Source organism: Sander vitreus, chromosome 21, assembly GCF_031162955.1.
Source record: "Sander vitreus isolate 19-12246 chromosome 21, sanVit1, whole genome shotgun sequence".
NCBI classification, from domain to species: domain Eukaryota; kingdom Metazoa; phylum Chordata; class Actinopteri; order Perciformes; family Percidae; genus Sander; species Sander vitreus.
In genome coordinates, this window is record NC_135875.1 from 17,471,999 (window position 1) to 17,485,933 (window position 13,935).

At 41.4% G+C, this 13,935-nt stretch overlaps 2 protein-coding genes across 2 annotated transcripts; both read left to right on the forward strand.

The window, feature by feature from the left end:
* Positions 1-423: 423 nt before the first annotated feature.
* On the forward strand, positions 424-6,356 carry meiob (meiosis specific with OB-fold). The gene is made up of 13 exons (XM_078279401.1): positions 424-670; positions 874-931; positions 1,128-1,259; positions 1,627-1,699; positions 1,882-2,077; positions 3,608-3,708; positions 3,929-3,981; positions 4,166-4,261; positions 4,418-4,510; positions 4,816-4,960; positions 5,500-5,686; positions 5,910-5,996; positions 6,080-6,356. The coding sequence occupies exons 1-13, from the start codon at positions 614-616 to the stop codon at positions 6,191-6,193; spliced, it is 1,392 nt and encodes a 463-aa protein (XP_078135527.1). The 5' UTR covers positions 424-613; the 3' UTR covers positions 6,194-6,356.
* A 502-nt stretch (positions 6,357-6,858) lies between these two features.
* mlst8 (MTOR associated protein, LST8 homolog (S. cerevisiae)) lies at positions 6,859-13,921 on the forward strand. Its single transcript, XM_078279523.1, has 9 exons — positions 6,859-6,937; positions 7,242-7,415; positions 8,191-8,242; positions 8,346-8,508; positions 8,594-8,669; positions 8,806-8,958; positions 10,289-10,413; positions 10,501-10,664; positions 13,205-13,921. The coding sequence occupies exons 1-9, from the start codon at positions 6,884-6,886 to the stop codon at positions 13,321-13,323; spliced, it is 1,080 nt and encodes a 359-aa protein (XP_078135649.1). The 5' UTR covers positions 6,859-6,883; the 3' UTR covers positions 13,324-13,921.
* The last annotated feature ends 14 nt before the right edge of the window (positions 13,922-13,935 follow it).

Here is a 13,935-nt window from a genome sequence, read left to right on the forward strand (position 1 = left end):
ATACTGAACTTTTTTCTTTGATTAACCCGATTTAAAACTGTATTTTCTTTTTCCGAACTACATTTGAAGGCAGCAATTGAGTTCCACAGATTCTGTCGCGTGCGACAGTTTTGCCGCGATAAACTCGAATAAACTGTGAGGAAAACAGAGCAGGTAAGAAAAAAAACTAGTTAAAACAGAAAAAAAGGTCTTAGGTATAGCTGAAATGAAGCTGTTTTAATCAATAATGAATTACGAAAAAGTAGAATCTCTCCAAAAACTCACACCATGTTGCAAGTTAATGTTAGAGGTGTGATAACAGTGAACAAGTCATCTAGCTAGCTAACGTTAGCTAAAGTTAACATTAAGTTAGCCTTGCTTCACTCTTAGCTAGCTAATAAAAAAAAGCTAACAAAGTTCTTTGTGTATTCGTTTTAAGCTACAGTAAGTATTAGCTAGGTCTGGGGTAACGTTAATGTTAGAAAACGAGAAATAGGCCTACTTCTTATCCCGGAGGAATAAAACTAACGTGACACGTGTTAACTTTCATTGTTTTATTTGTTTTTCCTCATTTTACAGAGTCTGTACATGTAATTAAAACTGGACTGGATAGTGATTTAAGTTATGAATTAACATGGCTGCTCAGACCTTCATTGCTATCTCTGAACTGCATCCCAACTTCTCTCATCCGGTGAGTTCCGATGATTTTCAGCCAATTACAGCAATGTTATATCGTTTTGTTCCTGCAGCAGCCCTCAAAATCAGTGTCTAATAGTCAGAAATACCTTTCTTCAATTGTGGAACTCAGGATGTATTTCAGGCCTGTTTTTCTGTTGGCTCTGTAAGCTGTATTGAACTGAAAATGTCTGTCATTGCCCTTGTAATATTTTTCAGAAAGTGGCAGGCATCGTCATTGGGAAAACTGATGTCAGAAGCTTTCCTGACAGAAAAAGTTAGTAGCTTTTTATATTAATGCATCTAAGCTGTTACTTTCAATGACTCATTTTTGTATCACTGCACCTCAGTGTCTTGTATACCATCCCCCTCTGCTGGAGATTTGATATCCATTCTCTGAGCTTTTTTTGCTCCTCTTCCTTTCCATTGAACAGAACTGCAACACTAACCGAACCTATACATCTGATTTTCAGATATTGGTGAAGACAGATTCACTTTTAGCTTCACCATTAAGGACTCACCTGACTTCTTCATTAATGTGACATCCTGGGGTAACGATGGATACATCAACGGGCTCTCCAGCAGCTTCAGCACTGGAGACTGTGGTGAGGAAGTTACCCTCAAAGTCCCAGAACGAAGCCTTAAAAATCCTTGAGAATTTGTGGATTTGTTTGTGTTTGTTTTCGATGGATTGCCACAGAAGTGCTTAGATTATTATTACTATGTTTTATCAATATCTAGTGTCCAGATTAATCAATATCAGTAGAACAAAACTAAGCTTTGGCCGTGTCCAGCTTGTGATGTACCTATATCTTTAGGAATAGTTGTAGAATGATAGTCAAGTTACCCAAAAAATCTTAATAGTACAAGAAAAAAAAATGTATTTTTTATTTAAAAACATGTTTTGAATCTAAAACAAAAAAGATACACTTAATGTCTTTGCGCAAAAATGGTTTCTTATTGTTTTTCCAGTCATCATTGAAAATCCTTTAGTCACCAACAAAGACCCGGAGAAAGGGGACAAATTCTGTCCCACAACACCAAGGTAAAATTACCACTTTTAATACAGATATTGTAGAAGAGTTAGTCCTGCTTACCCTGTGGTGCTTTAAACAGCTGAAGGTGAACACAGTGTAATGCTGTGTAAAACATGATTTAACAGTGTGTAATGTCTGATGACAGTGTCAAAGGACTTGCTGGGTCAAAGGCCTGTATCTGCTGTCTCAGCCTCTACAGGCTGCTGGTGACGGAGGCTCATTCCCAGGTGAGTCTGTGTGCTGACATGGACACCATCGACAGGCTGCTGCCACTCATCCACCTGCCAGTGAAGGACTGTGCAGATTTCTACTCTCTGGGAGACATTATGGCCAACGGGCAGAGCCTGGATGGCACACTGATAAATATACTGGCTGCAGTGAAATCGGTAGGGCACTTTAAGGTCGCAGTCTTTCAGCCTGAAATAATATTAAAGGAACACGCCGACTTATTGGGACTTTAGCTTATTCACCGTATCCCCCAGAGTTAGATAAGTCCATACATACCCTTCTCATCTGCGTGCGTGTCGTAACTCTGTCTGACGCACCCACCGCTAGCTTAGCTTAGCACAGATCCTGGAGGTAACCGGCTCCATCTAGCCTACTGCTCCCAATAAGTAACAAAATAACGCCAACATGTTCCTATTTACATGTACCGTATACAAACTGGGAACTATATTCTCAGAAGGCGAAGCACTGCTACTTCTGCTACTTGGGCGGAGTGATTTGCTCGCAGCAGCTGAAAAGCCCCGCGGTGAGGAGCAGAGAGTAACAACGGTGCTTTTCAGGTGTTGCACTAATCACTCCGCCCAAGTAGCAGTGCTTCGCCTTCTGAGAATATAGTTCCCAGTTTGTATACTGTTAGAAGATGGCTGTGTCTCATGTGACCTCGTTATTTGTACACGCTGTGACTATACAAATCACAACATGTAAATAGGAAAATGTTGGTGTTATTTTGTCATTTATTGGGAGCAGTAGGCTAGATGGAGCCGGTTAACTTCAGGATCTGTGCTAAGCTAGGCTAGCGGTGTGTGCGCCAGACAGAGTTACGACACGCACGGAGATGAGAAGGGTATGTATGGACTTATCTAACTCTGGGGGATACGGTGAATAAGACAAAGTCCCAATAAGTCGCCGTGTTCCTTTAAAGGAGAAGATCACCTTTGAATACATTCACACTTTGATATATCAGTTTTTTTTCTTGTTTAGTTTTACTATGTTAGTTATTTATTACATTTCCTAGAATGCTTTTCTCAGCTATCAAATTAGTAGTTGCTTATCGAATGAATCACAGTTCACACTGGTGATGAAATTCTTGGTATATCATTGATTTTCAAGAGGTGTTTTTTCAAAAAGGGAATGAGAAGAAAATCCATAAACTCGTTGAGAAACAAAAAATATATTTTCCAACTTTTTCACACACTGGTTGCATTAGATGGTGGCTTTATAGCTGCCGTTTTCTCCACAGTAAGCTTAACTATAGTGGAAAATAGGCTGTTAAAGTTTCCTGAGCTTTAAAACAACTTTACCAAGAAGGGTTGTTAAAAGGTGGTCTGATGTAACATTATGAAAGTCAGTCATGGAAAAGTGGTGGAACCTATCACTGAGGCCGCGGTAGAAATCCTGATAAGCATGAAGTGGGACATTTTTGACAATGAGTGTGGATACGGAGCAAAAATGTCTTTGGTTTTCTAAATTTACTGAATTCATAGCTTATCAATGTCCCAATAAAGTATGTTGTGTTTGTTTTGTCTTTGTGGTTCTATGGTGGTATGCTTGTTGTTTGTCTAATAATGGCCCCAAAGACATGCCTCCGAGTTCAGAGAGAGGCCAGACCCTGCACTTAACGTCACTGCATTTGTTAAAAGAAGGGAAGATATTGTGATAGGAACTTTAGATGATTCTGTTTACATTTACAGATTGGAGAGCTGAAGCAGTTCACCACTTCAGACAGTCGCAAAGGGCAGAGGCTGGAAGTGAAGCTCTTTGATGACTCTGTCTCTTCCTTCCCTCTCGTCTGGTGCGTCATTTTCCTTTATTAATTTGGAAAATGAATAAAGATTTATGGATTTTGTTGCCTTTGTGTCATGTTCCATCTTATTGGCCCTTCAGATCACTGCTTTTTATCTTTAGGTGACCACAAATTTACTTTGGTGACATGAAGCTTTAGAGTAACTTGCTGAACTCCATGTGTGTTTGATTTTCACTGAGTAACTCCCTGACCTCTGTTTCACTCACAGCTGGGACAGAGAAGCCATTCAGCTCGTGCAAACTTTGATACCCAAGGAGACGGGTAGGTCAGCAGCTGCTGCTCATTCTCCGCCACAAAATTAATATTTATTTAACTGTTATTCCTGCCTGTCACGTCCCATCAACCTACTGTACTGAAGAGAAACATGGAAGTGGATATCTGAGATGTAACTGCACGTTTATGTTAAAGATAGCTCACTGTTTTAACTTTTACTTTTCATTCAAAGTGCTCTTCATCGCTGATGCAAAGATAAGCTTTGACAGCTTTCGCAACGGCATGACAGCATCCGTTAACTCGAAAACCATTATCACTGTCAATCCCGGTAAGATATCATAGCGACATTTACAGAAACATAGGCTCTCCTATAACTGCAATTGACCAAAAACAAGGTTGAAACAAACCAAGCAGCCATGGTGTACAGTGTAAGTAGAATATTGTCAGTTTGTTGCTGTCCAAGTCAATCGCAATGTGCTTTCAGACACCAGAGAGGCCAGTCTGCTGTTCAGCTACGCTAAAGAAGCATCGGAGTCTGGTGCTCTGGATCAAGATGAGAAGCCAGAAGATGTGCCTGGTAGGTTATAGTGAAGAAATCCCTTTAGTCCGATACTGTGAGTATTAGAATGAGTAGAAGTCCTGCTATATCTTACTGTTATGTAAAATGTTCTTTGTATTATAGGCCTCACCTCTTATTTTTGTCTTTTCTCTTCCTCTTTTAAATTTCCCTTTTGGGTCATAATGTTAATAGACGGTGCACTATGTACTGTATTATTATTTTTTTTTGCTGTAAAATGAGTCTGGTAGATTTGTAGTTGTTTTTAAGATAAAAAAAAAAAAGACTACAGGCATGTAAATGTAGTGCTGCTTTTGTCTCTGCAGTGGACTCCATATCTGACGTGTACACAGTGAGCCAGGTGAAGCAGAAGACCCAGGAGAATCCTGAGGTCTTCTTTGGCATCACATACGGCTTCATCTCCAAGCTCGACCTCGACTCTTCTGTTTCAAAAGTCATCAAGACGCGGTGGTAAGTTCCCACACAAGTGCATAGAGTGGATGCATTATTAAATAGTTGCTGTAGAAACTTTTTCCCCTCACAACTTCGATATTGCACTTCAATTATATGAACATTAACTGTAGAGGCTAAACCCGAGCTTTAAGCCCCCGAGGTGCTGTTCCACGGGTAGAGTAATTGACACACTTCTTTTTTTAATCTTTTTTGATCAAAGAAAGTTAAAATCATATTTGCAGTTAAAACCATTGGTTCCATTTATTTCCATCAAATCTTCTTTGGTTTTCCAGACAAACTACAGCTGTGTAGTTTGTGTGTGTGTGTGTGTGTGTGTGTGTGTGTGTGTGTGTGTGTGTGTGTGTGTGTGTGTGTGGGTGTGGTCAAAAACGGTATGTGCTTCCGGGTTGCACCTGAGGAACCAAAGATTGGTTACTATTTATACCAAGGGCACAAATAGGCTCTCACACAACATTAAAATGATTTTGTTTGCCACTCGTGATGCGCTATAGCTGACAAACAGTTCCTTGATCAGTCTGTTTTCTCTCCTGTCTCAGCTCCAGGTGTAAGTTTCAGGTGACTGAGGACAAGCAGAGCTGCACCAACCTGTTGTGTCCAGGGAGGGATCAGGCCTTAGCATCCAGCACAGGCTTTGACCTGCTGGTGGACATCACGGACCACACCGGCACCCTGCATTCCTGCGCGCTCAAAAGCCCAGTGGCAGAACAGACACTTGGCTGTACGGTCAGTACCACTTTACACAAGGATGTTTATTCAGCCTCAATTCTACACGCAGTAGCCCCTGTGTGAAGGAATTAAAGAACATGAGAGAAGAGACATGAATACCAGTACAGGTTGAAAATAATACAAACAACCCTACACTGTGTATATGTGTTTAAATTGAATTTGATGAAAGGTTTAGCATCTTCAGATGAGATAAACAGCGTTTTCATCTCATCTGTTGCAGACAGAGGAGTTTACCAGTTTGACTGATGACGAGCGGACTGCAATGAAGTGGAAATTTCTTTTGGAGAGATGCAAAATACATGTGAAGGTACTGCAGCTTTTGGTTCTGTGCCATGTGTGTTAGCACTAAAAGCAAACCACAAGTTGAAATATTCTTTGAATATGTTGTAGATACTCCCTTCCACTAAAATGAGGACAGGGATCAGGGGCCTGATCCTGGCCTGCTCAGTGGCTGACCCCGGAGAGGTGAAACAGCACATGTCTGCCCTGCTGCAGCGGCTGTGATCACAACACACACTGACGGAGCAGGAAAGCACTTATGTTGCAGTTGGCTGCTTTACCTGCTCTGCTGTACTGTTCTGAGATGTTAACAAAGGCAGAAGTCATTTATACATGCTTTGTGTTTTGTGAATAGCAAATCTGCATTATTTATTTATTTATTATACTTATTTATTTCAATGCATATATTAAAGAATGTGCTGTTGGCTTGATTGCCTTTTAAAACTGTTAAATAAACTAACTTGTATGTATCAATATGTATCAATCCACCTGTTTTGTCAGTATGGTTAGACTACATTTTCATAACACCAGTTATTTATTCATTACACCAGTAATTTAACCAATTGTAAATGAAGGCAACAGTTTAGCAATAAGTTTATTTTTTTTACCTGTATATTTTGGTACTTCTTTTACCAACAGGAGAATCATACAATGTCATATCCACCTGTTTCCGGGGGGCGCTAATGCACATTACAGCACAATAAACAACAGAATATTATATAGAGTTGAATCAGACTATGTATGAGTTAAAATAACACGTCTCTGTCTGTAAGAGACTTCGCAAACACTTTCATCATTTTAACCCCCAAGTAGTCATTACATGGCTGTGGTCCATTTGTCCTGCTATGATAAAATAAGTCACTAGATGGCTGCAAAGCGCTGGTTATCAAAACGGAACATTTGAAACATCGTCGTATGTTGCTAAGGGAAACTTTACGGGGACGTACTGATTTGTCGTCAACACCAAAGGTAATCTAAAATGGTCCGATTTATTCTGTTAAGCAGTCGAAGTGGTCATAACATCCTGCAGTGAAATGTCGTTACAGTCACAATGTGTTAGCTTGTAAAGTAGAAACGTTAGCTAACTGCCTGCATTGCATGGCCCTTGCACATAGCGTTAGCTAGGCTACTTTGCTAACGTTAGCCTGCACGTTATACATTGAATCTTTTATGTCCACAGTATGACAATAAAGTAAACCACTTTCCTGTTTAAAATGTTAATTTAACGTTCGAAAAACTGCAGCAGCTGACTGTCTCCTGTATTTCCCTGCAGTGTCATACATGCCTCACTCTGAGCACTGACAGCCAGCAGTCAAGCATGAATGTGAACCCGGGGACGGTGGGCAGCGACCCGGTCATTCTGGCCACGGCTGGATACGACCACACTGTCCGGTTCTGGCAGGCTCACAGCGGGATCTGCACCAGGACAGTCCAGCACCAGGACTCTGTATCCTCTCAAACAGTGCGCTCTGACAAATGCAATCTGGAACAGAATTTATACTGTGATATTTAACTGATTTGGACAGTTGGCAGATCATACAAACACAGACATGGTTGTCTTAGCTGCAGTTGTGTAGTCTAATGTATTGTAGTGGGTGTACTGTACTGTATATTGGCCGGAGTCTGCCTTTGGGGGGAGGGGGTCGTCTGGGTGTCCTCCCCCAGGGAAGTTTGGAGCATCAACAACTTCATTTCCTGTATTCAGATACCCTTTTATGCACCAATATACGGTGGAAATACCTTTATTTAGCCTATGTGAAGAAGAAAAACACAGATGACAATTCAAAATATATCAAAAACATAATGGAAAGTATGTTGTTGCGTGTCATTGAGCATTTTTAAGTGGGTATATGGAAATCCTGGAGCTTTCTTAGTGGGTATACGTGTACCTGCGTATCACCGCTGCGTACACCGCTGCTTAGCTGGAAACGAAGATTTTTGTTTCCACTGACAATATTTCTTTGGAGTTTATCAATTAACAGTGGGAAAAGAGACTATATTTAAAATAACCTTCTACTATGTGTAAAAATCAACATGGATGCCTTCAAAGGAGCTGTTGTTTACTGTCTTTGGAGCAGCTCCAGGATGTGTCTATAGATGGCATCATCACTACAGTGTGTGTCCCTCTGGTTTTAAGTATAAGGAGAGGACTACTTGTAACCAATCTGTGAAATATTATAGAAATAACCTAAACAATCCCTTTCCTTAACATTTGCTCCCAGCAAGTGAATTCACTTGAGGTCACACCTGACAGGAGCATGATTGCAGCTGCAGGTTGGTTAAGAATTCTCTCTCAAACCTTCTCCTGGATTGGATAATTAAACGCATAGCTGCTATACAGTATATCACACTGATTTCCACTCTGCTTTTTTTTTAGGTTATCAGCACATCCGCATGTACGACCTGAACTCCAACAACCCCAACCCGGTGATCAACTACGATGGCGTTAGCAAGAACATCACGTCCGTGGGCTTCCACGAAGACGGCCGCTGGATGTACACAGGAGGAGAGGACTGCATGGCTCGCATATGGGACCTTAGGTACTGCAAAGGACGCTCGTTGTGCTAAAAACACATTCGCTCTGCGTTCAACGAATCTAACTTTGATCCCTACTGCTCCTCCCAGGTCAAGAAACCTACAGTGTCAAAGGATATTCCAGGTCAATGCTCCAATAAACTGTGTATGCCTGCATCCCAACCAGGTGATACATTAAACCGATTCATCAATTGGTTGTAATATAGTTTGTTTACTACTTATTATTTTAGTGGAAAAGGATATGTTTCATTATAAGAGTGTGTGCAAACTGCTGGAAAATGTCAGTGTTGTGTGTTTTTCAGGCAGAGCTCATTGTCGGAGACCAGAGTGGAGTGATTCATGTCTGGGATCTGAAGACTGACCACAACGAACAGCTGATTCCTGAGCCAGAGGTCTCGGTCAACTCAGTTCACATTGACCCAGATGCCAGTTACATGGCAGCTGTCAACAGCTCGGTCAGTACCCAAACAGTCTGAAAAGAGTGCTGTGTATTGATACTTTGGTGTGTTAAAGGTACTCTAAGCGATGTTGGGTGACGTTACTTCTTGTCAGAGGTGTCAAAAGTATTCACATTCATTACTCAAGTAGAAGTATAGATACTAGGGTTTGAAAAGACTTCTGTAGAAGTTAAAGTATCAACTCAAGCTTTTTACTCAAGTAAAAGTGTAAAAGTACTGGTTTCAAAACTACTTAAAGTATAAAAGTAAAAGTAATGTAAGGGGGGAAAAAATGCCATTAAGGACAAAAGCTTAGCCCGCCCCACAGGGGCTTATAGTGCTCTACCCCACCTCCTCAAAAAAATCATTTTTCTAAAGGCCATAATGACTATAATAATGTTATATTAAAATCATACCTGCAAACTCAGAAGGGCTGAAAAAGGTGACACATCTCTTCTGTGTTTTTCAGACAACGGCAGCTACAGTCTGGTGTTACAATCCTCTCCAGTGAAATACAAACACACTTTTACACCGTTTAGCTGTCAGCATTTTAACCACGTTTACTCCAGCTGCTAGCTAACGGTAGGCTAACGTTACCTGCTGCTAAGTGTAGTGTTTACTAGCGTCCCGTGCGGCGATGTTTCACTTCCCTCTATCGTCCGTTTTTGGAGCATCAGAGAGAAGTGCATTTAAGTAGCACCTAATGAGGCACCGAAATCCGCGTTGCTACTCGGTCCGGTAGATAACGGTCAGTAAGGCACCGGTGCCGTATTAGCACCAGGTCTGTGCAGGTGCGATGGATCGCATACAAACCAATAGGGTGTCGGAATGGTTTATGTTTATACTTCTCATCCAACCACAATCAAATTCACTCTATCCGGATGCCGTGATTTGTCTGGATAGGCTTTTGGTTTGTGTGTGTTTTTGAACGATGACAAGCCGGAATGAAAACAAGCCGAACTGAAATAGGAGTAACGAGGCTATTTTTAAAATGTAAGGAGTAGAAGTAAAAAGTATGCTGTAAAATAATTACTCCAGTAAAGTAAAGTATTCAAAATGTCTACTTAAGTAAGATAACAAAGTATTTGTACTTCGTTACTTGACACCTCTGCTTCTTGTTGACGTTCGAAGTATTGTCAAACAAAACTGAGGCTAGCTCGCCCCGCCCCCCCTCATCCCGTCTCCTCCCTTCCGCGCACTAACCGACCTGAGGCCCTTTGCTGCGTGTCATATCCCCTCTCTCTCCCCCATTTCTCGACTCCCTTCAGCTGTTCTAAATAAAGGGAATAAGCCCTAAAAAAAGAATTATATTAAATGATTAAAACATTATCTCTGTTCTCCTTAACAGGGAAACTGTTATGTGTGGAACCTTGCTGGAGGCATCGGCGATGAGGTGACTCAGCTCATCCCCAAGACTAAGATCCCCGCACACAAACGCTACTCCCTCCGCTGCAAGTTTAGCCCCGATTCCACGTGAGTGCCCTCCTCCGCTACACAGTATGAATTGTTCTCTGATGCTGTCGCCGACGTTACCCAACTTGTGTTCGTCGTCATCTCCAGCCTGTTGGCCACCTGCTCAGCAGACCAGACCTGTAAGATCTGGAGGACGTCCAACTTCTCCCTGATGACGGAGCTGAGCATCAAGAGCAACAATCCCGGAGAGACGTCCAGAGGTTGGATGTGGGACTGTGCCTTCTCTGGAGACTCCCAGTATATTGTCACTGGTCAGTACATGAGCCCTGGCGAAGGGCTTTTTATCACTACACGGCAGTGTCAATACGCTCGCGTCAACACCATTTCTACAATGAGATCCTAAATGATCCTCTCGCGATCAGAGCAGCGTTACTCGCCGTGAGACAATAAACGCAAGGATCACACACTCCTAAAAGTCCTGCTGTTTTGGAGTAAAGATATTCAAATTAGATCTTTTTTTTTTTTGTTTACTGAAAATGCGTGGGACAATATTAGATTATAATTTATGTATAATCTTGAGTCGAAAACAGATTTTCAAAGGCACAGCATTTGCAAAAAAGCTTTCCTAAAGCGGGATTTATGGTCCTGCGGAGGCTCCACGCAGAGCTTTGGCTGTAGCCTACGGAAGTGGCCTGAAGTTTATACTTGTGCGTCGATCTCTTTCAGAGAATAGCAGGGCGTGCGTGTGTGTGTGTGTGTGTGTGTGTGTGTGTGTGTGTGTGTGAGAGAGTGAGTGAGAGCGTGACGCTGATTAGCTTCGGAGTGAGTACCGACTCTGGAAGGCATAGTGGGAGAAAAGAAAGTGTCTCCCCTGTGCTTTCTGACCACGGTCGAAAATCTTTAGCTGGAAAAGTGAACTCTCTCCTTGATTTCATGTTGTTTATGGAGAAGGAGAACCAGGAAATGAGTAGGGGGAAATGCAACGCTACCAAGCGGACCAATCACAGTTGTTAAGGGTCTGCGTTGCCACGACGTGTAGTTACATTCTTTTGAGAGGTGCACGTCAGGCGACGGCGTAGGGTCCGTATCTAGACGTACCTACGTGCATACATACGTACTAGGGGTGTAAAGATTCACTGATACGAATCGGTATCCGGTTGTATTATAACAGATATTATAACTACATCGATACACGGACCCCTGGATCGGTCTAAATGGACCAAGATTTAGCCGATGGCCCGGTTCTAACGTTGCGAATCGGTAGACTGAAGCTTTGCTGTCAATCCAACCAAGCTGCTGCGGTGTTTTCAATGCTGTTGAAAGAGACGGGTGGTCCCTTTTACCAAATACAGTGCTCAGCGTAAGTGAATACACCCATGCTAAAGTTGACTAAAAAGAGGAATAAAAAATCATCTTTTGGAAATTGATCGTAATGCCTTAATTAATCCAACCTTTAAGGACACCAATTTTCTTTGTGAATGAATAATGTATCGTAAATAAATAAATGTTCTTCCTTAAAACACAGGGGGCATAAGTCTGTACACCCCTATGTTAAATTCCCATAGAGGCAGGCAGATGTTTATTTTTAAAGGCCAGTTATTTCATGGATCCAGGATACTATGATCCTGATAAAGTTCCCTTGGCCTTTGGAATTAAAGTAGCGCCACATCATCACATCCCCTTCACCATACCTAGAGACTGGCATGGTTTAGCCTAATGATTTGCATTGAGAGATGATTTTATGGAAAGTACCCCATGCCAGTCTCTAGGTATGGTGAAGGGTATTTGATGATGTGGGGCTATTTTAATTCCAAAGGCCAAGGGAACTTTATCAGGATGCATAGTATCCTGGATCCATGAAATAACTGGTCTTTAAAAATAAACATCTGCCTGCCTCTATGGGAATTTAACATAGGGGTGTACAGACTTATGCCCCCTGTATTTTAAGGAAGAACATTTATTTATTTACGATACATTATTCATTCACAAAGAAAATTGGTGTCCTTAAATGTCGGATTTTTCCTCATTTTTATTAATTAAGGCATTAAGATCAGTTTCCAAAAGATGATTTTTTTTTTTTATTCCTCTTTTTAGTCAACTTTAGCATGGGTGCATTCACTTATGCTGAGCACTGTATATATTTATTTGAAGATAGGCAATGCTTCTTTTTTTTATTTATAATTGGAAATGAATGTGTGTACATAAAAGGATTATTAACTATCTGTCAGAATGAATCGTATCTCATCGCACCCAATCGTTTCAACATTGAATCGAAACGCACTGAATCGTTACCATATTAAAATGTATCGTCCCTGAAGCGTATCGTAGCCCATATACCTAGATACGTATCGGATCGTCTTTATAAGGGAAAGATGCACACCCCTGCCACGTACGTTCCCACGCCGTCGATGTAACGCAGAAGCATAAATCGGCCTTTACACTGCAGTAATGCAAACTGAGTTCTGTTACATGCATTTGCGGTCTTTAAAGTTGCAATTGAAAAAGATTTTCATGAGGAAGCCTTAGAACAGTTTGTAAGTTAATAAAGTATTTTTCGGTCATAACGTTTTTTTTGTGGATTAGGGTTAGGCATGCACATATAACCTCACATTGCTTTCATTAATGTCATTTATGAATATTTGCAGTACAACACAGTATATTTGCTGTGAAAATGTCTTATATTTCGTCCTATATTTCATCAATAAAGATGTTTTTGCCATAAATACTACTGTGTATTTAGGCACAGATTAAGTGACAATGAGAGCCTTTTAGAGAGAAGCAGGTACATGTTTGAAAACTTCAATACACTTGAGGTGAATTTCAGGTTTCTGACTCCTGTTTCCCTCCACAGCCTCCTCAGACAACCTGGCCCGTCTGTGGTGCGTGGAGACCGGGGAGATCAAGAGGGAATACAGCGGCCACCAGAAGGCCGTGGTGTGTCTGGCCTTCAATGACAGCGTGCTGGGCTGACGAGGAGGAGGAAAGAGATGAAGAGACAGGAGATGGCAGGCAGTCTGTGCAGAGGTGAAACAAGGACAGAAAAGTATGGACTCTTTGCAGGATGTGCCTCAATTGGGAACATCACGATGAATCTCAGCTGTGTGTTCCAAGATTTCTACAGTGCTCTTTCATGCCAGATTCCCTTAAGTACTCGGCATAGCAGCAAAGTCGAAAATCTTAAAGGGCCAAGCACACCATTTTACAACAAATCTAAGCCGTTGTATGGGAAAACTTCTGCACCAAGGGTGTAGAAATCGGTGTAAGTCGGATTCAAATACGAAGTATTCATCAACAACCCTTCATGTTTTTAACCTCATCACTCTGTGCACAACAGGAGAGCCTCTCAACTCTTTGTTTTTATAGTGCACCATATTTATTGTGTCAACCACGTTTCACTTCAACTTGGATGTGCAGCGGAATCGATTTATTCCTCATGTGTGATAATGTATAATTCATTCGATACTCTTTATTCCAAGTTGTGCTATTCTTACTAATCACATGTGCGTTAGGAAGTGTCAAGAGAAAATGATGTACAGAAATTGATTCCGCAGTAAAGTGCTTACAAGTCTTTGAGTTTAGTCA

Coding starts and splice junctions, on each gene's coding strand:
- mlst8 (XM_078279523.1), top strand. CDS start 6,884: ATGTTGCTAAGGGAAACTTTACGGGGACGTACTGATTTGTCGTCAACA. Junction 8,509..8,593: donor GCTCGCATATGGGACCTTAG/GTACTGCAAAGG, acceptor TGCTCCTCCCAG/GTCAAGAAACCTACAGTGTC. Junction 8,670..8,805: donor TATGCCTGCATCCCAACCAG/GTGATACATTAA, acceptor TGTGTTTTTCAG/GCAGAGCTCATTGTCGGAGA.
- meiob (XM_078279401.1), top strand. CDS start 614: ATGGCTGCTCAGACCTTCATTGCTATCTCTGAACTGCATCCCAACTTC. Junction 1,700..1,881: donor TTCTGTCCCACAACACCAAG/GTAAAATTACCA, acceptor CTGCTGTCTCAG/CCTCTACAGGCTGCTGGTGA. Junction 4,961..5,499: donor AAAGTCATCAAGACGCGGTG/GTAAGTTCCCAC, acceptor CTCCTGTCTCAG/CTCCAGGTGTAAGTTTCAGG.